Below are 25,130 nucleotides of genomic sequence, written 5' to 3' on the forward strand. Positions count from 1 at the left end.
CTGATTTGCCGAATTAAATGTGGCCCTATGGGACCTTCAAAATCTGAAAGTCTCTTTGGGCTGGCTCTGCAGCAGGTTACCTGATACTGCAGGAAGGGTGGCTCAGTGCATAAAATCATGAAAAGCTGGAGAAATGTAAAGCTGTTCAGGGAAGACAAGAACAGAGGAAAGCTTGTCTATAGTAAATACACTTTCCTTCACATCTATAGAACAGTTTCCCTTACCTTATGTTTCCAATTTCACCTGAAGCTAATGATACAGGTTAAATACCTGTCCCAGTTTTAATCAGTCATCACCTCGTCATACTTTCCTGGAGTAAATTAAACTTTTGTTTCAAGAAGGAAGGACCACAGTAAATTCAGAGCCATTCCAGTATCATTTTGATTCTGCCTTTGGTTACATGGGATATGAGGAATCATCACCGTTCCCACAGATGTTCCAGGGATGTCTGTCCAGACCAGGTGCATGGTGTCCTTTCCTCATCCCCACCACTATTTCAGCAGAGGTCTGACTTAGACTTTATGCCATATATCTTTGACTTTGGAGGCTGGATTCCAAAATTAATAAGTTCATTGTGAAAGATCTGATTTCAAACTTTCCCTCCAGGCTCAGAGAAAAGTGCAATGTCCAAGGATGTAGAACACCATTCCATTCAAGGTTGGCATCAGAGTACAAATTCAGTGAGAAAGAAGCTTTGCTCTCAAAACCTAGATTCTATTTTAATTTTATAATTACAGATGATAAAAAACATGTGAAATAAATAATTTACAATTCAAATAGTAATAAATTTGCAATATATTAGAAATATAGTTTAAAAATTACTTCATATTCTTAATTAGTACAAAGTTTAATTTTATGCTTTGTATAGAAATGGTAGCTTTACTCATTACCATGGTCTCAGCAGAATGAAACAGAAAAGTTCCTAAGAAGCTAAATAGCATTAGGAAATTAAAAAATATTTATTTTGCTTTTTTTGGTAATAGAAAAATAGCCTTTAAAAATACATTGTTAAACATATGGGCTCATACTAAAGTAGAATTATATATTATATACAGTAAGGCAGTATATCAAATATTGTCCTGCTTTTTTTTCATGTTTGGTTTGATTGGACTAGGATATGAATGGGATGTAGTTTTCTGTCACATTGAAGCAAAACAAAAATACATTTAGAAGAATTTGTCAGTTTACTGCAATTTGTTGAATATATTATCTTTTATATATGATTTATCATATATAAGAGCTCCTTTTTTTTAAGGATTGAGAAAAAATATAAAGAAAACTTAATCTAGTGTCAGAATGCATTCAGAAGAAAATACATTGTAGATCAGAATGCTGTTGTGCAATGATCAATTTAGGAACTGCTCAGATCACTATGGTGTACTCACTGACCCGTAACAATTTTCACCTTTGTTGAATCTGCAGTATTCCCTCAGGTTTAATCAACGAATAGAAGATGTGCAGAGCTGAATAATTAGTTTACAATGTATTTTTCATGGCAGATAATATCCATTTCCTCATTTCCCTGTGTCAGAAACATGTGTTAATGATCCAAGGTTTACTTCCATGATTATTACCTCAACCCACAGTTTATTTTATTCTCTGTATAATACACATAGGAGGCTAGGCTTTTTTAAGGAACTATTTGCTATGTGTTTTTGTTTTACTGTACATAACTACTAAGAATGTACTAACTAAGTTACTTAAAGAAGGGCATAAAGGAAGGTGGGTCCATGTACTCTGATCCACTGGTCTCTCTTTTGTACTCGCTTGGAACTGTCAGACAGTAGCTCATATTTTTCTGAGCTTGACCTTGCTGAAGGTTCTGAGACATTTCCATTGCAGGTTCTTGAGACACAGATGTGTGCTGGATGCGTGAATCTGGCATTAATACTAGGATATTATGGTCCACAACTGTTGAGACCTTGGTATATTCTTTGTTGGTTCCTGGAACAGTGTATTTTTCGGTCTTTCCACTATTTTCTTTATGTTTCAGTAATACTGCTGGCTCCTCATCTTGTCTGACTTTGTGAACTTCTACATAGTCCATTAGTTTGGGATTCAAAAAAGATGACTTGTCATTAGGTCTGTTTTGTTTGACCTGCACTGTGGTTTGGTCAGTTTTGGAATGCAAATTCATATCTCCTTTCTTTTCCATGTTGTCATGGACAATTTCAGTGATAGGATATTGTGACTGATGCTTTTCTTCATTTCCCACCAAAACTGATGCAATGTGCCCATTTGTGGTGTTCAGTGTTATCTTATGCGCATCTACGGTACTGTGGTAGGCAAACATAGGAGGCTGATTATTAGGTAACTGAGCTGCAGGCCACGTGGATGATTTTGTACTCTCGTTGTTAAAAAGGAGTATTTTATGTTCTGAGGCTATACATTGAGCTTCCCAGCTCCTTTTTCCTCCTTTATTTTCCTGAACATCTCTTATGTCTTGTGTTTGAAGTGTTGATGGAAGGGCGTGGGACTCCCTGCACTTCTCAGAAAGCAGAGAAGGGCTATCACAGCTCCCTCGGCCTGAGTCACTGTCTGTTTCCTTGGGTATCATTTTTGCATTTTTACTGGGATGATCATTGTCATGGCTTGGCATGAGTTGCTGATCCTCACTGTCCTCTACCTCCAGGTACTCTATCAGTAGTTCCTCACAGTCTGATGTTGGAGGGAAACCATGGCAACCAAGAGCACTCAATAATTCTTCAGATTTTCCTGTCTAAGGGCATAATAAATAGGATATATTTTTTCACTGTTAACCTTAGGGTTTATCTGACTAGAATAATTGTGAACAATCTACATATTTAATATACAAATACTTCAATAGTTCTATCACTACACCTAAACTGCATTTTTACTGCTGCAGAAAATAGTGGAAGAACAGAAGAAAACTTCTTGAGTTCCCTTAGTGGGGCGACAGAATCCTAGAATTCATGTTTCTAAAGTAGGAGGACTAAGGAGCTTTTGGCAGGTACAGGTCTTATGAGTTTAACAAGAAAGAGATGGAGGAGAATAACAGAGCAGCCATCTCCTGTCTCCTCAGCATGGCAAGAGACTGCGGAGAGCAACTTCCATAACAACTACTAGGAAGGTCACACAGGCATTAGCTCTTTGGTGTCCCAGGGAACAGCTGTGGTCACACACCCTGTTCTCAAACGCCCTCCTACTACTAGTGCAAGACTGCCTCACACATACCCTCCACATGATCAGTCTGAAAATGTCGCTTATTTTTAACATTGGTTAAATTAATTGAGGCAGTTTTATACTTCATTATGGTAACTGTGTTTGCTAGTACATAATTAGGAAAACTAGGTAATGGTGGATTCTTTTGTTGTTATCGGTGGCACTCACCTCTAACAGATGTGTGTCTATGCCTTTTATCTTCGGCCCTGGAACCGGTGGCAGGATAAAGGCTATCATTCTAAAAAAACCAGAAGAACCATGCAAGGTGTAAGTATGGGTCCTATCTCTCTATTCTCCCATTTCCTCGGAATGTGACTGACATTTTAAACAATTCTCCCATATCTGATACCTCCCTGTTGGACCTCTGTTTCCTGCCTACCTCTTAAGCCAGGTAATTTACAAATTCAGTTACAATTCATAAGTTACCCTTAGATGTATTTACAAGAAAGAGAACAGTACAAAAGTTACTCATCTGGAAAAGTGACACTGCTAATGTCCTTTGCCCCTTCACGTCCAGTTCTCTATTATCACTGTAACTTCATCACTGGCCAAGAAACAGCAATGTGGGGCACAGTTCAGGAGGACAAGTGGGCCTGTATGTACATAGTTGACGGTCAGCTGACTACTACTAAACAGGATATATGATGAATGACTTCTGATGGTTTTTCCATCAACAGTTTTTGTCTCTTTCTTCTACTCAGCCAGTATTTTTTGCAAGACTTGCATAAAAGTGATAATCTTTGCAACACCTTTCTCTTTCAGATTTGATTGAAATTAGCCAGTGCTCTAATAAATTATTTGGGGAATTGACAGACAGGTGGGCAGAAAGACAACCTCATAATATAACCTTGTTTCCTTTAGAAAGTCAGGGCAAAAACAAAAGGCGTGTCTTCTACAGGAGCAAGGATACTCCAAATGATGTTTGCTGAATACTTACATGGCTAACCAAGATGGACAGATCTAACAGAGATATGCCCTTACCAATTGAGAATTTAGCCTGGTGTCCCTGAAGAGCAGAAATACCTCTTTTTCAGTTGTGAATTTAAAGTCAAATACCTATAACTTACAGTTTATAAGAGAACACAAAACCTATAGGACATTGAATCAAATGTTAGAAGTCTATTCTTGAAGAGTTTGCTGAGATATTCAACTTCATGCAATTGTGAAATTGGTGACTTACCTGTACCCTTTCAAAACCATTGCCCAGCTCATGATTAAACATATAAGAGATGACAAGACACCAACGATGATCCACACAACCATATCTTTTACTCTAAAGTCTAGGAAACAAACAGAATTATTTAAGGACACATCTCCAACATCTGCATAGCCAGCATGCAAAAAAAGTCTCAAATTAGTCTTATCTTAAAATTGGTCTGAGGTGCCAAATTTGGTATTGAATCTAGAGGCCTTTACTAGAATAGATGGATCTCAGTAATCATTGTAATAGCTGATAATAAATATACATTTTATTAATGGCACTGTGTAGGAAATAAACTCTCTTGGAAAAATGATACAAAATTGTATGAAGAGGGAAATTTTGTCACAGACAGTTATAGCAATGGGGTTCAAATCCAATTATGCAAATACTGTAGTCATGTCATTATCAAATACGTATCATACAATTAATTAAATGGTGGGTTAAATGATCTAGGACTAGATATTTTTAAGGATTTCTATTGTAACATGGCACTTTTTACATCGATGTGTTTATTTAAAATTCATTCCAGATAAAGAGTAATGAAGAGCTGTTACTGTCTGAAAGTAGTCACTCTCTGTTGTCTAAGTAGCAGTTTTTATTGCAGTTAGTGGTGTTCTTTTAATTAAAAACTACCAGCATGTGAACAAATGAGGCAATAAACAGAAAGGACAGGCACAGGAGCATGCAGTCCCCATGGGCCGTAAGACAAGCTCGTGGGGAAGACGGCTGGCCTGGCTGAACAGGGAGATTTTGCTGGGACCCAGGATAAAAAGGAGAGTTTATCACCTTTGGAAGAACGGGCAGGCAACCCAAGAAGAGTACAAGGATCTCGTTAAGTCATGCAGAAAGAAAATTAGAAAGGCAAAAGCCCAGCTAGAACTCAATCTGGACATGGTCGTAAGACATAACATAAAATGTTTTTACAAAGATATCAACAACAAAAGGAGAGGCAAGGAGAATTCCACAGTTTATTGGATGTGGGGGAGAACATTGTCACCAAGGATGATGAAAAGGCTGAGGTACATAATGCCGCCTTTGTCTCAAGTCTGTGCCCAGGTGGCCAAGAAGGCCAACAGCATCCTGGCCTGTATCAGAAACACTGTGTCCAGCAGGAGTAGGGAAGTGATTGTGCCCCTGTACTTGGCATTGGTGAGGCCGCATCTTAAATACTGTGTTCAGTTTTGGGCCCCTCACTACAGGAAGGACACTGAGGTGCTGGAGCATGTCCAGAGAAGGCAGCAAAGCTGGTGAGGGGTCTGGAGCACAAGTCTTATGAGGAGCAGCTGAGGGAACTCGGGTTGTTCAGTCTGGAGAAGAGGAGGCTGAGGGGAGACCTTATCGCTCTCTACAACTACCTGAAAGGGGGTTGTGGTGAGGTGGGTGTTGGTCTCTTCTCTCAAGTAACTAGCGATAGGACAAGAGGAAATGGCCTCAAGTTGCGCCAGGGGAGGTTTAGATTGGGTATTAGGAAAAATTTCTTTACTGAGAGAGTGGTTAGGCATTGGAACATGTTGCCCAGGGAGGTGGTGGAGTCACCATCACTGGAAAAAAAACATAACCATTCAAAAAACATGTGGATGTGGCACTTGGGGACATGGTTTAGTGGGCATGGTGGTGTTGGGTTGATGGTTAGAATTGTTGATCTTAGAGATCTTTTCCAACCTTAATGATGCTGTAATTCTGTAACTGGCTATGGTGCAAGGATGCTGAGAATTCAGTTACCTTAGCAATTATGTTCTTATCTGTCCTAGGGAAACTACGAGATGTCAATCTGCATGGGTGCCACAACCAGCTAAAAAAAGGATTACATGAACTTCCACGTAATAACAATTACTGAAGGGATGGCTGCCTACTCACCAGCAGGGATCTGAATATACTTTTCTGAGCTCCATTCACTCCATGATCCATGGTGGTCTGGTTTGCAGTGAATCTGTACAATGTACTTCTTTCCGGGATTTAAACTAAACATTTTATATTGTGTTTGCTGTCCAACAAAAATAGTCTGAAAATGAAATAAAAATCATAAAATGCACATAAAATTGAGACATTTTTCTATAAAAATCTCAGCTAGGTTTAAGTCTTGATAATCAAGTTGGTAATATAGAATGAATCTGGATAGCTTCCTAGTAATTGTTATGCAAGCATGGAATAATGGTACATTTATTTCTATAGGTCAGCTTTCCAACATAATTCAGTGGGAATGAGATCTGCCTTTGGTATACTGTGCAAATTAAAATACTACAAAAACACATCATGAGCATATGGCAAATAGGGAGGAAATGTGGTAATGGTGGGAACTGCAATGGTGAGAGGAGACAAGAAACAAGAGACAGGGAAGATAATGCAGAGAGAAAAGAAGGAATGTGGAGTTGGTGGACTGCACAAGGTAGTAAAAAGTAGATCTTGCAATGGCCAGGGGGCTGGCAAGTGCAGTATCAGGGGGAAGAAAGGAGGAGATACAGAAGTGGCTGGGAAGTATTGCAGCAGACAAGAAGGGGACGCGGCCACATACCAACAGCCGGAGTCTTTAATTTGCTGCCCTGTTTTTTGAGTTACAGATCCTTGCTATAGACAATTGTTATTATATGGCCATGAAAACTATCACCTAATGGCTATTTGAACAAATTTAAATGATTTTACATTATGTCACTGAGCTTTCTATTACCTAAGAAGTGCTTGTGGTTAAGAACAAATTATAAAAACCCAACTAAATGAGAATGAACAATTTAAACTGTAATGCCAATACGATTAACATATAATGGCCACAATTAAAAGTAAGTACTTTATCACCTGCTCTCACACGATAGCATCTGTGATACCAATATTCTCAGTAGGAAACTGGAGATCACACAAGCACTTTTGAAAAATGATGAACTATTCAGTGTGCCTGCTTCATTACATTTAGGCATAGGACCTGGCTGACAGAATCTAATTGATCGGAAAATATCATCTAGCAAAAACTGGCAACATCCTTACCTCCCATTCCTCTCCTTCTTCAGGCTTTAGTTGCAACTCATATTCAAGGGTAAGCCATCCAGATCTGACATCAGCCAGCGGGGGTGGAGACCATGTCAAGACCAGATATGGTTTTCTATTTATTGGCTTTTTTAATTCCAGAGTTACATTCACAGGAGGATCTGGCTGTACTGTTAAAATAAAAGAATACTAAATAAATTAAAATAATTAAAATAAAAGAATATTAAGACAATAACAGTCTAAATGATTTTTTTTTCCTTGCTTAGGAAGAAATATAAAATGGTGTGAGTGGTGACTTGTCACCTCCATTCGGGCTAGTAATTTAGAACTGGTGCTGGAATACATGGATCAAGAGTTTCCTGATAAAGTAAGCATGGATTTATGAATTTGAAGAAAAAAATTGAGGAACAGTAAATCTGTTGAGTCCATGTTGAGATTTGCCTTAATCATTTATCACCAGACATAATTTTTTCTTACGTTGCCATTTATTGTTCTTTTCCCTACAGCTATGTTTCAGAGTTAATACCTTTAATACTGTGTTATGAAAGTTTTGTTTTACTATAATCTTATCAAAGTTGGCATATGTATTTAGGAATGCTGAAAACACAGATGTAGCTGATGAAACTTGCCCCCCTCCCCATTTTATACTCAGAAAACACAACAGCATAATCCCTAAATGCATTTATGTAAGGATATTCAAAAATAAAACAAACCAGTAATATTAAAACCCTGTCTATATCTCAAAAATAAACCAAAATGGAACGCAGGTTTCTGCTACAGCTTTCAGGCTTGCAGCTTCCTCAGTTCAGAGACAGAGCTTCTGTATATTGTGCATGTATTTTACCACTGCCTGATGCAAAGCTTCATCAAGTAAGTAGCCAGGGCATTGAGGTAAATTGTTAAGCCTTTTTCTCCAGCAGCCCTTTTCCAGTTGCTAGGCCCATGACAGCCAGATCTACGATAAGCAAATGGTTATTGGTGATAATGTTCTGTTCCCTTAGAAAAAAAATGAAATACTTGTCCGCAATCACTCTTTGGAAAAAGTCTGAGAAAAGAGTTTATCAGCACACTGCTATAAAAAGCACTAATTCAGCTTCCCTTGGGTCTGGAAACTATTTTGAGGTAATAAAATTTAAGTATTATTAGTTAAAAGATCAATCTGATTTCAGTTGCTGGTAGAGTGGAAAAAGATTTTAGCTGGATGATGTTTCTTAGGGCTTCATTGAAAGAAATATGGACAACCAATCAATGGTTATCTGAATGCAGTTTTAAAGCTTTTAGCATTTTTAGGCTTCCTTTGAAAATAAAATGGTAAAGGGATGAATATTGATTTATTATTACACCAGATAAGATCTTATTTGTTCTTACATGTTTTTAACTTGGATATAATACTATATAAAATCTGATCTAGTTGAACTTGTCCCTGCTCATTGCCGGGGGGCTGGAGTAGATGATGTTTAAAGGTTCTTTCCAACCCAAGCTATTCTATGATTCTATATGAGAAGAGCGGAATTTAAATTCTTGTGTCAAAATTTGTAATTTAAAATTATTTGGTTCTACAGAAAGTACTTTTTATGTCTTACCTATGTAAGTCACATCCACGTAATGAGGATCAGAGATGTTACTTCCCATTTCATTAGTTGCCCTCACAGTAATATTGTATATGGTCCAGAAAGAAGTGTGCTTTTTATCGAAGTAGCACGAATTGGGGCCCGCAGTTCTGTAATCTGGACATTCATAAACTTGTTCTTCTCTGAAATGAAAGAATCACAGTAATTAGGTTACACAGACTAAAACACCTGACTCTGATTACTAGCAGTTCAGCATTATTCAGGACTGGATCAGATTTTTCATTCCTGGCAATGTGAAGAAAATCAGAAAATTGCTTTCAGACTAAAGAGTCATTGGACAATTCCAGAGACTGTAGTAAGTATTTTCCACCCAAAATAAAGACTACAAAGCTTGAAGAATTCAGGCTGTTGTAGATGCAGCAGCGGGCTAGCTGCATTTCTTACTTTTCTGAATGCCATTGTCCACTGCAAAGTCCTTACAGGTTCCAGAGAGCCAGTAGGAGTGATTGCTGAAGTCTTATAACCGATCTATTAAAAACTGAGTATTTCCAATGTTCATTTCACACTTACATGAGTTCTGCATATTACATTAATATGCTTTCAGAATCTATTTTGGTCTTTCCTCACCCGTTCCTCAAAAATAATCTGCTTTGTACCTGTCCTCCAAATCCATTCACAAGCTTCCCAAAGGAGCAGGGATAAGAGAGAAAGTTGAGTGTGTAGTACTTTTTTCCAGGCTCCTCTGGAATTGTATTCCAGGCACAATAACAAAAGAGAAAGTTGTGCATGTGGACTTCACACTCTGCCCTGGCTGGCTGGACCAGTATCTGTCTGTTTCCACTAAGACTTGCCTCTCAGCTGACAAGTATAGAGTTTAGCATCCAGTCAGGTCAGTGCAAGGCTGAGCAGTGCTGGGTAAACCAAAAACGGTTCACAGGACACAAATAAAACATTGACTGCTTCTTTAAAATGAACTTGATCTAAGTTCCAGGACCAAGACTACTGCAGAAGCCAGAAGGCATTCATGGCCTATGAATATTTGTGCAAAATAAGCATTATCAGATGATGAAAATTTTAATATCTGTTAATTTTTGAAAGTTTTATTTCTGGGGCTGCATGGCCAAAGAGCTACAGGACTGTGCCTCTGTATTGCATACTATTATGCAGCTGCTGTGCCATGGCAACTTTCAAGGCAATCTGTCTTCCAAGGCAGAAGAATTCACAGAAATTTGAAAAACCTGACATTAGAAGAGATCCTATTTCAACCTTAAATATGTTGCTGCTAGTGCTATTCCAGAATATGTCACTTGGACAAAAACATGTGCTATAGAAAACAACATCTCCTAAATGCAAAATGAATCAGAATTGATTCTCCAAGTCCTCCCAATAAAACACTGAGTAATTATACACAGCTTATTACCCTTCTTTGCTGTAAAGCAAAGTGTAGTTAGTAGGATGTCCTCCATCTGAACCAGGTTTCCACCAACAAGTAAATGTTTCCTTTTCTGGAGAACGGCATTTTATTATTGTAGGCTTTTCAGGAGGTGACTCTCCTATAAGAGGTAAAGAAATTAACTCGTAAGTTTAATTGTTTTACGAACGCTGAGTTCGTAAAACAATGTCAAGCAGAGCACAGGAAAGTACTTTTTTTTCTACAGCAGAAGAAAAAGTTTTGCTTCATATTAGCACAGGAAAGGAGGGATAGTTCAGTAAGCAAGGCAGCAGTCTGCTACTTTGACCTGGATCCAAAATCCTTTCCCACTGCAGCTATACTGCGTAACTATGTTTTAGTTCCCTGGCCGTGGCTATTCTCTGCCCCCAAATCTAGTAAGAGGTGCTCAAATACTGTCATAGCAGGTTCTATAAAACAATTTAAAATATGCTTTGCTATTCAACCTAATTTCTTTTTTCTTCAAAAAATGTGTTTTAAGATGCTTCTGATTGTTTAAAAAAATATTCTGTCATTTGTTTTGGCATTTATGGGAAAAAAGTGATGAAAAAAAAGCTTTGCCCATTTGTTTATGTCCTTGACAGTAATTCTATTCTGAAGTACTTATGCTGAGCTGACTCCAAAGATAAAAAGAATCAGCTCTCATATTTCCTTTTAAAGTGACATTATGCCCAGTACTCAGGCTGCTTGCCTGATTGCTGCCAACCAATCTGTAATTATTTGGATACCTGATGCACTTAGAGAAGGGCAGAGTAAAATGCTTAAATTTTGAATAGGATGATGCTTGTCAAAACCATGATGTGATTGAAACTTTTGCAGTTATGCATTTATGGTAAAATATGTTCCTATTACATCAATAATACATCTTTTTACTATTTATAGTAGGGACATTGATTTTCCAATTGCCTAAAGCAGATCTGAAAATGGGACGTTTAAAAAATATTTTTCTCTTAACAGTACTTCAGCAATCTCCATGTCAAATAATGAATAATACAATCAGTGGCAGAAGAAGATTTGAGACAACCTGGCTAAAGTGTCCGACAGCAAGATATGATGTCATGCATATTTAATGTCCCCACTGAAACCCAACAAAACACAGATCATTATTTCCATGTGATGGTAGCTGCAAGTGTGATGCTGTGTTAGACATGGCAGTGCTTTCAGTTCAGTTACTAATGAACAAATGAATGATTCTTACACAAGTACCGTTACCCAATATCTACAGCTACAGATGAAATCAACATGATTTTTAAACAGAGGGACAGGAAGAATAAACTAGGCACACATGTATCAGAAGTGACTTCCTAGTAAATCCCAGCCTGTTTGTAATAGCCAGTTTCAGCAGAGGATCCTGAGTGGATCAACAGACTGAATATGCAATTACACACAAAGTACAGTAAGATGCACTGAGCTGCTCCTCCAGCACTATAAAGTATCTGTGTGAGGAACCAGGTTTTCAGGGCTGCCATATAGGAACCTTTCACAACAATGAACTGGCTAGGACTTAAAAACAATTGCCAGAACAGCAATCATCCACTCACCATTGGGCATATCAATGCGTCTTTCAGAGCTCCACTCACTCCATTCTCCAAGGTCTAACATGCAACGGACCTGAACAACATACTTCACCCCAGCTTGTAACCTCATGACTTTGTACTGTGTCTGCATTCCAACAGATATTGTCTGGAAAAGAAAATGGACTGGAAAAATCATAAAGTGTTGGGCCATTTTAACAAATAAACCATAAAGGAGCAGGCTTGTGTCACAGACTTTTGAAAGGCAAGGGTTTCAGTTGGGTTTTTTTATTAAGATGTGAGTTACAAAGAAGCAAAGGTAGTGACTTAACAGAAAAACTCACTTCAGTGACACTGAGATTCTGATACTTGAGAACATATTTAATTGTAGGCTTCCTATAAGTTAGTACTCCATCAAATCCACAATGCAAGGAACACCACAGGTAGTCCAATTCACAGATAAACCCTCTGTGTAACACTTCTTAGTGGCTAGTTTTATTGCTTAGTATTAAGTGCTTTCCTCAGCCCCTTTGAATCTCTTCAGAAGTCTTTCAAGACACATAGCTTTCTCCATCATTAAGGCAACAATTTAGGCAGCAAGGAGGCCATCTGACTATGACTTTAAGAATGATATTTCATCCTGGTACCTCAGCTGTAGGAGTACTGTGGCCCGCGTCTAGCAAAACAGCAACAGCTGGGAATGTCAATGGAAATAATGTGTGTGAGTAGGACACTCTAAACTTTCTGAGGAGGGAGTTGCCCCCAACTGACCATGTTGAAAACAACGATGGTGACAACTTTCAGTCCAATTAAATAGTAATTAGGGCATAACTGAGAGGCTTCTGAAACAAAAAGGGTCAGTATTAAAGAACCATGAAAATTTGTAATGGAGAAGGGGGGAAAGAACACAACACACTGGAAACCCCAGCACTAGCTGACATTTAGTTTGACGCTATCAGAAACTGCTCTGCTAGCATCATGACATCTGCCTGGGCCAGACAGAGCAGCCTCCCTCTCTGACGCTGTGAGTAGCTGTGCTCCAGACAGCGTGGGCTGCAGCAGGCAGGAACCCACACCTGGGTGTATGCATGTGACTGCGTGGGTGCTTTCTCACTGATGTGTGTCTTAGTAGACTATAAGAAGGAACGTGAGTTCGCATAAAGCATCCACGTCCCCTGCAGAAGTGGGTGTATACAGGGCAGCTTGTACTCCCAGGAGTGTGGGGTGTGCTTGTAACCCACCCTTTCCCTGGAGAGGGGAATTTCTGTATATAGCATAATTCTGGGAGTATTTATAGAAGTGTGTTTATGAATTTGTAGGTGTTTATTAACATTTTTAAGTGTTTGCTATTGTGATTTATCTGTTGTATTGCCAATAATGACCTTGACTTGCATAGTTAACGGATTGCTTGTTAATTGCATCTTAATGAATCAATAAACTACTTTGATCCTATATGAACTATATGAACTGAGCAGCCTCTTACTATGACACTTGGGAACAGACGAAAAATACAATTAAATATTATATCAGTGGACTAAGTAGGTTTTTTTAGTATATATTAGGGCAATTATACAAATACCTTGAATTTCACTGTTTCTACAAACCACTACAGTATTTTTCTTTCTATAATCAGACTTGGTTACATTATTTTTTCTATCCTTACAGAAACTAAGCTTTTTATAATACCAGTTAAATTCAGACAAGAGAACTCACCGAAAAGAGCATTTATACAGTAAATATATTGTTCCATTACCTCCCACTCTTCCTTTTCCTCAGGTTTTAGTCGTAGCTCATACTGATATACAGATGAATTAGAGCTGACATCAGCTAATGGAGGTGGAGACCATTTTGCCCACATGTACGTTATGCTAGCAGATGTTTTTGGTTTTAGAGAAAGGTTCACAGGAGCATCTGGCTGAACTGTATAAATGAAAAGTTTGCCATTAATGATTTAATTTTCCCTCAGAAAAGGCACAGCTTTATATTTCACCACATTAATTTCAGACCATTCAGCACTGCTGTAAAGGAATAGTACAATATATTTTTTTTCCTTTTTCCCTAATAATGTTTAACTGGCTAATTATTTACCACAGTATCAGGAAATCTTAGACTTTAGTCTGAATTTGTTAGCATAAGGAAATACAAATCATAATTTCATTAGGCCACTCTTGCAAAATTAAAATGTCAGATGTTTTATAGCTGAAAAGGCTAAGTACATTTATCATAACAATGTGTAGATTATGTGTATGCAGAAAGCAGAATGGAGTTAGGAATATGAAATACTACAAAAAGCCTGCAGAGTGCTTAGGCAGTTATTTTTACCCTCCCAAGACTGCAATGCCAGCTGCCAGAAAGATGTTTACAATTGGAAAATTTAGGTAGTTTAACCTAATTTGAAAGTTTTACAATCTGCAGTGCTAGGAACCTACAAAACTGTCATTGAGTCTAACTGAAATACTGGAGATAACTAGAAACTGGAGCCAATTTTCAGCCAAAGTTAAAATGACAATAAAATATGTAGTTACTTAATTTATAAGTAAAAGGCAGTTTTTCACATAAATTAAAGATGCATATTTTAGATCATCTGTAGATGAACACTCCTCCATAGCAAGTTTCACATCATGAGGAAAGAAAAATCTTTCACCCACTACTTCTAGGATTAAAAACCGCATACATCTCCAACTAGTTTGTTTTCATTTCATTATTCTCTTTTTACCTATGGAAGTCACATCCACATACTGAGGATCTGAGCTGTTACTTCCAATCTCATTCGTTGCCATTACAGTGATATTATATGTTGTCCAGGGATTAGTGTGGTTTTTATCAAAGTAGCAGGAATTGGGACCTGAGGTTCGGTAGTCTGGACATTCATAGATTTTTTCTTCACTGAAATAAAATGATTAAAAAAGTTAAACGTTTAGGAAATGAAGCAAAGCAGAAAATATTCTAGCAATGTTCTATGTTCAGCAAAGAAATTTGAGATGTTTAACTTTAAACCTATATATAATCCCACCTCTGGGAAACATTTTGGTGAGTGTCAAATGCTATTACCATTAACGCTTCATTGCTATTTTTACTGTAGTTGTTCAGGACAAATGCTCTTAAACCCTTTTCTATACATAGGAATATGTCGACAAAAGAATAGAAAGAGAAATTTCCAGAGACAGCACAAGGCAATTTTGAAAATGTTTAAAAGCAAGTTAAAAGGCAAATTAAACACGTTCACTTTGACTAAAGAAGAAAAGTTGTTAAATATCTTTTTCACATATTTCCCCTAGAAAGAAACCTGGTGGGCCCTACGGCAGAGGAGTGTTTTCTTCATTATTTTGTTCTCAGCAAGATGATAATTCATCTGCTTTTTAACATCATCATCATCATAACTGTCTCGACAAAAGATATTTTATTAATTCATGATCTCTTACCTATTCCCTTTATACAAGTCTTCTTTTTTTTAGGAGAGGGATTGTTTTGTACTCAAAGCTGAACTGAGTGATGTACTCAGAGCCTATCCAAAGTGTGAAGAACTGCACAAACCCAAAGCACCAGCTGAGATGGTTCAAGGATGCACTTCAGTCCCACTGTTGTGCACTATGCACTGCTAATAACAAGGTCTCCCTGTTTCTAGGCAGTTTTGTCCCAGTTCACAAAGAAAAGATGGGAGTAAAGGGACTGTACCTGAGAGATAATGAGCTAAGAAAGGCAACCGTGGCCCAGACCTGGAGTGCTTGGCATTGCCTGATGTTCAGCTGATTTAATGAAACGAGAAGCACTCCTATCCTCACTAAGCAGGACTGTTCTGGGCTGTGATAGGTGTGACTTAGAAGTCTTCAGTAAAATTTCTGTTTTGATCAAGATGAAACATCTGGATTTTCATAAAATAAAAGCTCTCAGATCATTGTTGAGTGTGGCAACTTCATTAAAGGCTGCACCTTTCCTGATCAATTAATACCAAATGATCTGGAGTTTATTTAACCGAAGCAGGGAAGTCTGAGTCTTTATCTTATCTATTCTGAACCTCTGGATTTGTTCAAAGAAATTTAATCTCTGAGCCTCCCTGCTTACTTGGCCCAGTTCTGAGATCTCTTCTTTTCAGGAAGAAAGGGCAGTTAAACAAAGAAGCACAGATTAAGCAAAGTTGCTAATCATGTACACATTTAATTCTTAAATAGGATGAAGGAGTCACAGACTTTACTGAAACAGTAACCTTTGAGATGCAATACCCACATCTGATTTTACTCCATTTTGGGAACCACGAGGTTGGCTACAAATCTGGAACGGGAAGCAAAGGATCTCTATAGATTTTCTCCAGATGGGCGTTTGCTGTGCAGGGCAATGGAAAAGCTCCTCAGCAGGGCCCTGAGGGCACCAGCAGGCCTCGCTGCCCCTGCCCAGCCTCCCCAGGCCCTCCCCATGCACTGCCCGGGGCCCAGGTGCCCCTTTCAGCCCACCGCAGCAGGGCTGGTCTCCAGCTCCCTACAACCCTGCCCTTCCCAGCCACGGGCCCTGCCGAGCCAGCCCCAACCCGCAGGCTGACGTCCTGGCACAGCCCCGCCTCAGCCTGGCCCCGGCCCCACGGAGGCGCCCGGTGCCCGGGGCTGGGTTGCCGCCGGCCTGCCCTGCTGCCCCAGGGGAGCCCCCACAGCCCCGTGCTGCCTTGATGCTCCCCTCCTCAGAGCAGCATGCCATTCAGCGAAAAGCTGTGCACCTCCTGATAACATGGACAAACTACACCTTTCACACCAGTGGGATTTTGGGTCAGATGCATTTCAGTAGGGACAGGCTGAAGATTTAGGTCTGGTATATTCATGTTTTCTTCCAACAAGGGAAAGCCCTCATCTCATGTAGCCCTGGTTGGCTACCTAAGTGTTAACATGGATTCATAAAGACACCTTTGTAAATTAATGTTAGCATTCCCTCATTCTGTCATAATCATCACTTGATCACTTACAGAATACGTATGCACTGCTTGTTACCTGTCCTTGCTGTAGAACAGGGTGTAATTGGTAGGAAGTCCTCCATCTGAGCCAGGCTTCCACCAACAAGAAAACGTTTCCTTTTCTAGAGAACGACATCTTATTATCTTAGGTTTTCCAGGGTATGACTGACCTAGGGAAGTGCAGAAATCCAGCTAGTTATATTAGACTTGGACAATGTTTTTTGTTGTTATTGTTGAATGATAAATTCAGCAAGGAATGCTTTTCTGAGGACAACAAAATTATTTGAAAATATGGACTGAATTTGGCAAATAAATCTGCCTGGAAAAAGGGTCAGAAGTTTCAGAAAAGTAAATATATTTTACCTCAAACTTCTAAATTAGCTAGTAAAATTATTTTACTTCTCTTTCAAATGAAAATTTCATTTTTATCTAAATTTAAAAGCTTGGAAGTAAATGTATGACTTTTTGTTTTTTCCTAAAACATCCAAAATCTTTATCTTCAGGTCATCTTAAATTTAAATTTCACCTTCACATTTGCAACAGAACCAAAACTCCACTATTAGCATGTAATTGGGGTAAATGATAGGTAAGACAAGTAATAAAAAGAAGGAATCAATGGGCTGGATGGAGTGTTTTGTGTATTGGCAACCTGAATGTCTTCACTAATTACTTGAATATTCCATAATAATCCCAATACATTTAAGAGTATTTCCTGTTAAGAATACTTCCCCAACATTGGAAACTTTTAAGATTCGGCTGGACAGAGTGCTGGGCCATCTTGTCTAGACCGTGCTTTTGCCAAGAAAGTTTGGACCAGACGATCCTTGAGGTCTCTTCCAACCTGGTATTCTATGATTCTATGATACTTGTCATTAACTTCTACCTAGAACATAGACCATAAATTTACATATATTTTGACATGAAAAGCATGTGGCTTTTCACCCTAAACTTAGTTTTATTTCATTAAAGTCGCATACTATTATCTCTAATAGTGTTACTATTCATATGATGCAAACTCCCAAGAAAGTGACAAGTACGGAGTGAGTGCCTTTCATCATCACCACCACATAATCATTAAATTAATACTATAAAAAGAAAAGAGGACTCAAGCCATTTTCAAAATCTCCATACAAAACTTTAGAAGAAAGTAATTTAAATATGTACAGGCTCCAGCGGTGGTCAGGATAGCTTGGGTAAAGCCTCAGATTTCTCTAAATAAAGTGTTTTAAGGAGAAACAAGTATTTCAGGAAGTGGTGTACTTACCAGTCAGACCCACTGCAGTCAGAGCAAGCAGCAAAATAATTCGAACTGATGATGTCAATTTCTGCTTCATGATGTCCGCTTCTCCTCAGGAGGAACTATCAGATCAAGGGCTCACTGAAAAATAGGCCATCATGCAATAGTCAATAACCATGCTTAACATGTAATACGTATCGCTTGGCTTGATCAAAGTCCTTTTTGAATTGCAGCTAATTGATTCTTGTTATTTCTCAAAAAGGTGTGGCAGCACCTACAGTTCCACTTCAGAAGCAGAAAACCTTAATCACAGAGTAGTAAGCACGTCTTCCTGAAGGTCTTTCAACAGTTAGCAGTGCTAGGATTACAATTCCATAGCATTAACAAATCTTGCTTATTTATTTGGCATCTTGGGATACTGGATGCTTGTCCTAAAGCTCTAACTTTTAGACTCATTAATTTAGTTGAGAAATCAGCCTTTTAGTAACAAAAAATACACTTTTATCCCTGTTGCTACAAAGATGATCTCAACATATTTGAACTCTGAAAGTCCAGAAAACAGATGGCAAATAGAAAATATAAAAAAAATTATTTAGAGGTTTCTTATTTTTGAGCCAATCTCATGACTTCTGAATATTTAGGACTGGCAATGTTGAATTTAGGATCATCTGAGCTGAAGAATGCTACTGTCTCTGTGCGTTCAACTCATTGTTTTTGCTGCATTTGATTTTGCAGCAAAGTGTAAATGCCAAGATCAGAGAAAAGAAACCAAGGAAAATGTAGTGTAACTTCACAGTTAATTTATCAGGTGAAAATGCAAGATGGGATGCAATTAACCCTCTTTCTTCAACCTGTAAAGGCCAGAGGCAGTGTTGCAGAACTTGTCTTGAAATACAAAGGTGCAAGTGGGAAGACACCAGCTGTCAAGACTCAGTTCCTGCCGTGGGCTGACACCACTAGATGTCCTCAGAATTCAGATTACAGCTCAGGGTGACTAGCAGTCCCTTTTGCTGCTAAATCTGTTTGCTTAGCCTGAAGACAAGAGAGGAACTTAAAGCAAACCTCTTGCTTCTCCCACCAATATGCTTCCAGCTTGGAGGTGGTGACTGGAGTTGGCTGTTAAGATTCTCGGTAGCCAACCTCAACCTTTGAAACTAAAGGACAATTTACTATCTTAATAGGAAACTCCTTACCTCAGCTTTCTACTCCTACCAAGCACATCTGACAGGTATTTGTATACTTGAAAACCCTTCAGTGTAGCACAGCATGGAAACGAGCTGTCTCTTTGCTGAGGAAAAATTCTTTGTGTTTACCAGATGGCTCAATTTTCATTATGCAATTCATTTTCTGTATCAAGAAACTATAATCCATCAGCATATAAATGTTTTTCAAGTACAAAGGCAAATGAAGTATCCATTAATTTAACTGAGTCTAAAACATGTTTACTGTGGACAATGTGGAGAAAAATAAGAGTTGGCTACATTTCCATATACCATTTCCAAATACCCAGGCATGTTTCACATGTGTAACTGAGCTACAGGCTACCAAATCACATCTGGGTTAGTTTTAAAGTCACACCAATCTGTGCATACACAGTCAGTGGAGAGCAGACCATTTAAATGTAAATTCCAGTTTTGTGTAAGCACATGCAAATTTTATGACTGTAAACAAATGGCAGGCACAAACATTAGTGTTTAACTTCAGAAATGAGCCAAAAGCTTGGTGTTACATAATGTGGAACACACACCATTAGGCTCATGGAAGAACAAGGCACATTTTTCTCAAATGAAGGTAAATTAAGGAACTATAAACAGTGACTACTTCATGTACATATGATACCACTTACAACATTTTATTATTCCTAAAAATAGTTGGAACATTTCGAAAATACAGCACTTTCACACCAAGACTCATACAATGCTTCCCTATGGGGAACTGGTACCATGATTTTTTTTTTTTTACTTTTACAGACATATCTTTTCTGTGTGGAGAATTGACAGATAAGAGAAATTGATTACAGTGAGTAAAAGAATGAAATTTGTCAATATAACCGAAGAGAGAGGCATCATCAAGAAAGAGCTGTATTAGAGCACTCTGCAAGAGAAGCCAGAGAATTTTGGAAACTTAAGACCTAAAGAACCACATCAATAGAAACATGATTAAATCAATGCATTTAAAACCAAGTATTTTCCTTGGGAGCATTTGTTTTTTAAAAATGAGATGATCATGAGCCACTTCTGTAATGTGGCTATGAAAAAGGAGAGATACAGGAGAGGAATATGGACCAGAGCCACAGACTAAACTCCATGCATAGTTTTGGTCACCTATACCTGGGAAAAAAAATAGATTAACCTATTTAGAACAGATTTAGAACACAGCTACAAAGATGAGCAGGGGAAACAGAAGCTGTCTCATGATTTAAAGAATTGGCTTTTTACTCCATGCAAGGATGATTGTCTTCTATAAACAAAGCAGGAGATTAGCATCCAAAGAGAGAAAGTAAGACTGTGTAAACTCCAGCAAATGTTGGAACAAGACTAGATGGCCACAATTAGCTCCAAAAATTAGAGAAAAATGTTACCATCACAGCAGTGAGTTTCTGGAATAGTATTCCAAACACAAAAATCCCATTTATTTTTCCCAGGTAGTTTGATCTATTATGAAATATGTATGACATGATTGGTTGTCATAGCTGAGGACTGGACTTTGTGGTGCTTTCCAGGCCAGTGTTTCAATTCAAGTTAAATACCTTGAATTATTAACAGTTAGAAAAGTGTGCCGAAGTATGAGATGGCTGGATGTCCTATTTTACACTCAGGATTTAATGCTTTCAAAATATTTTCAATTAAAGAATTATCAGAACCTCTGTTTATTTGAAGATCATGCTTAAAAGCATCTTAGAAGAACTTCACTGATATTTATACTGCTTTCCGAAGGAATGCAAGCAGCAGCAAAGCAGTGGCCAGGAGGCTCCAGGCATATTAGCCATACTCCATTTGTTCCAGTGCCTGTGTTTCTACGGTTGCCTGGTATTTGGTATTTGTGGTTCAAGTATCATTTATAAGGCTTCTGGAGAGATGCCTTGTTTTTTAAAAATAATTGCTTTAATAGAAAAAATAATGCCCACTTTGTCATAAGTATATCAAAAGTGCATCTCCCCATCATAGTGCATCTATGACTTGAAAATATTTTTATAAAAGTTTAACTAGCATATTGAAGATGCCGTGAGGGAATGCCTCATTCATTTTTAGGAGTGAATGCAATCTTTTGTAAGGTACACAGTGGACACTGATTTGCCAGAATGCTATGTAAAACCAAGGGTTGAGTAACTGATAATTAAAAGCTCACATGCCTCCTTTTTGAAGGTTTTGATTTAATTCCAACAAAGTTATTACATTCTGACATTACAGTTTAATTTCTCCCTTTCAACACAGTTGTTACATAGTATTCAACAGCTGCACATCACACCTCAGAAAACAGTGTGCCTTGATGGAAATGGAAATGATTACTGGGGTTTCAGAATGCACAGAAGTGCTAGATATTCCTTTAAAATAACCCTACTCTGCAATTCATAATATAATGGAATTGTAGGTTTGAAAACTGTGCTTACAATGCACCTAGATGAACATGAAAGTTAAAAACCAATAGTAAAATCAGGTGCTGTGGAGCAGGGTTGTCGGAAAAATGTCATTGTCCCAGCTGAGTTCTAGTTCTTACATTCTTTTCTCTCTCTTGGTTATTCTGGTAGATAAATCTCTTGAGATTGACAGAGAAGTCTTTACTCAGTTATGCACAGATGAAAAAATTTTCTATCTGCAATGTTTTCAGGCTTGCAAGAAGAGGAATAACTGTATAGCACCCACTGGCAATGGCTTTATGTCCATCACAAGCTTTGCCTGTGCTGCTGAGGAAATCTAATGACGAAAGAACTTTACCAATCTGTACTGAACAAGATTCACGTTCCCACTAGTTATGATGATAAACAATGTTTGTCTTTCAGGCCTGGAGGAAGGCAGTTTAAGGACTCTAAAAACACCATAGTTCACTACCATTTGAAAAGCTGAACTACAGCTGTACGAAACCAACAACAAATGAAGAAGAGGATAAAGCACGAATGAGACAGTCTGTTAGACCACCCAGGATCCTACTGGCCAGCCATACATTCAGCTATACTGTGGACACAGAATGAGTCTGCCTTCCCACACTGAGTTCTCAAATGCCAACACTGATATATGTCCCTAGCTAAAACCTGGGCATCGCTAACACTAGATGTGTTTCTGAATGACAGTGACGGTTGGGATTATACTGCAAATTAAAAGCTGTGGATGTTCGGTGTGTCCAGAGCTCTGCTCTCCCTCTCTGAACGAGCCCTAACTGGAAGTCCCCAAATTCTGAATCCCTCAGGCACCCAGTACAGCCCTCATGGAGCTGTATAGGCTCCAGAGAAGATAAGGATTTCAGACATGTCTCTGATCTTAATTTCTTGTGACTGATTCCAGGTGGCTACTTTTAGCAAGTAGGTTTTGTGGAGTGCTTTGTAAGGTTCCTGCTGTTAGCTATGTAAGGCAACCTAGACATCCAGTTAATTTCTTGGCACCACTTCATATTTCTGTATTGCATAAACTGGAAGCACCTACAAGTTCTTTTTTATTTCACCTGAAAAGTCTATATAAGGGTTTCTAATAGATTTTCCCTAAATTTCTCTCTTAAACAAACCTTCTCCTAATGAACTTTTGTAGTCCTTCCTTTGATCAGCAGTCAACATGTGATGATGAATGGAACAACTTCTCTCACCCATGGAGATATGCTCCTCAGTCTGAAAGAATGAAGTAATTTTTGAAAAAGAAAAATCATGAAACCCCAGACTCTTGAAAATTGTGTAGACACCTGCTTCTCCGTCAAAGTATTTATGCATTTAACTCCTATTGATTTTACAGAACTGAGCCTGAAACTCTTTTTAAAACTCTCAACATCTAAACTGACAAGAAAAGCCAAGACAACAAGAAGAAAGCAGCATTATCCTGACTTTACAGATGGCAAACCAAGACAAAGAACGATAAAGTACTTTGCTTAAACTCATACTAGAAATGCAACAAAAGCTAAAAACTGATCCTTTCCTGCTAGTTTTGTTAGGGATTTTTTTCTGAATACCACCTCTACTGGCTTTGTTTTCCCAATAAAACATGATTTATTGCAGTTAATATCAATCTTCCTCTACCAGTCTCACTGCTCCTGAATATTCTATTTTCTTCCCTGCTGGTTTGTACCTTTAGCCATATTTTCTTTTACAGACAAGAAAAGCATAAGCTGTAAAGAGCAAAATTTGAGAGTTTGAAAGTTAGAATTTACATTAGAACTTGAAAATTGTCCTTGGAATATGACGGAAGTTCATCTTTACCAACTACCAAGCCCAACTCTGCAGTCATTATCTTGCGATAATAATTTAAAATATTATTTATATATAGCATTGTGATGAAATATAAAGTCCAGTTTCCTACCTAAAGGATTCATGAGTGTGAGGAAGGTTTTTGTTCCTCTCTTTCATGAATGTCAGATCACTTGATAATCTGCAAGAGAAAAAAATTCCAAAATTAGTATATTTCTGTAAGTATCACTACTTCATTCCTAAAACATAAATAGCAAAAAGACCCCCCTTCTTTGTATTAGCCAATTCAGATACTGACACTCTGAAAATAAAACTAAAAGCACAAAATTTTGTAGCAACTTAGGATGCAGTTTAGACTTACCAGCAGACTGTGCTAGGCTATGCGATTAAAGGCTAATTACCATCTACACAAAGGCTGGGAGAGGATCAGATAAAAATTGACAGGGTCAGAGGAGGAACCCTAGCAGCCTTATCAGTGAAAATGGGGTGCAGGGAATTGTCTATGTCTAAGTCTACCAAAGCACAGTCAGACCATTGTCCCTTCTGTGGAACCCACCAGCAGGAGACAACCAAACAAATCCCCTTCCCTGTATGCCTCACAGACTGTAGGTATAGCACGTGTTGAGGGATGCAGCGGTGGAAGAATGTGGGGAGGAAAGGAAGGGATCAAAGCGGACTGGGGAGAAACAAGCATGGGAAAATAGGTGAAAAGGTGAATAAAGAAGTCTGTCAAGCGTAAACTGGTGGCTAGTCTGACTGAGATGTGCGCATGATCACCGTAGTCTACCCTATATTCTCATTAAGTCCTATTCCTAACTATCTTCTCTCGGGGTGTGCTTTGTTCTGAGTGGGTACATTTGGATGTTAGCAAACTTTCAGCAGGATCAGCCAGTGAGGACTGGGACTGCAAACCTCCGGCTCATATGCAACTCCCCCACAACTCATGAGACCTGAAGACCTGGGGCCAGCTACTGGGTTGACTAAGCATCTGAGACCAGCTACTATAATAATCAATTTTTTTGGTGCAAATATATATACATTTACACATACACAGTAAATGTGTATGTTATGCCTTTGTTGACACGTGTGTCCTCTGTGTGTTTATTGTGTCTGTGTGCCCACCCACTGGGAGCAGCTGGTCAGCTTCGCTACTGGAAGAAACTGAGGATATGAACCTACAGCAGGCTCAAATCTATGGGGCTACCTGCTTCAGCTGCCTCTCACAGACTGGAATTAAATGTCTTACCAAAAATAGCCACTATGTTTAACTAACTATTCTTTGTCATTCCATATGAATACACTATGCTATGAAAAAATAATTTAGATGAGCTTCAATGGGCACCTTATCTGCCACAGCAAGTAAAACTATTTACATTATTAAATTACTAACTTTGAAATTACTAACTTCATCATACTATTTCTTAAAAAATCTTCTCTCTTTAAACAATCTGAAACAAATTAGAGTATTTTTACAACTAACATTAAGAATGGTCTGTATTGCCTGGAGACCAGGTGGTCTCAGTTACTCAGTTACTAGGGTATTCTTTTGTTTGGCTCTATTTCAGTAAAGCTAATGAGAAAATAAAAATACCACTAAATTATCTGGCAGTTAGACATTATGCTGTTACAGAGGATCAGGTTTAATTGAGGGCAATAAATGGTTTCTTTTTTATATG

General features: G+C 38.3%; 1 protein-coding gene across 1 annotated transcript; it reads right to left on the reverse strand.

Moving 5' to 3' along the window:
• Nucleotides 1-1,696: 1,696 nt before the first annotated feature.
• Nucleotides 1,697-18,165, reverse strand: PRLR (prolactin receptor; the record flags this gene model as incomplete). Its single annotated transcript, XM_082013639.1, has 12 exons — nucleotides 1,697-2,719; nucleotides 3,352-3,421; nucleotides 4,364-4,463; nucleotides 6,242-6,386; nucleotides 7,361-7,530; nucleotides 8,944-9,113; nucleotides 10,352-10,484; nucleotides 11,923-12,064; nucleotides 13,649-13,815; nucleotides 14,612-14,781; nucleotides 16,869-17,001; nucleotides 18,096-18,165. The coding sequence occupies 12 exons, from the start codon at nucleotides 18,163-18,165 to the stop codon at nucleotides 1,697-1,699; spliced, it is 2,493 nt and encodes an 830-aa protein (XP_081869765.1).
• Between the last annotated feature and the right edge of the window lie 6,965 nt (nucleotides 18,166-25,130).

The sequence above is a fragment of the Phaethon aethereus genome, assembly GCF_964289735.1.
Source record: "Phaethon aethereus genome assembly, chromosome: Z".
Lineage (NCBI taxonomy): Eukaryota > Metazoa > Chordata > Aves > Phaethontiformes > Phaethontidae > Phaethon > Phaethon aethereus.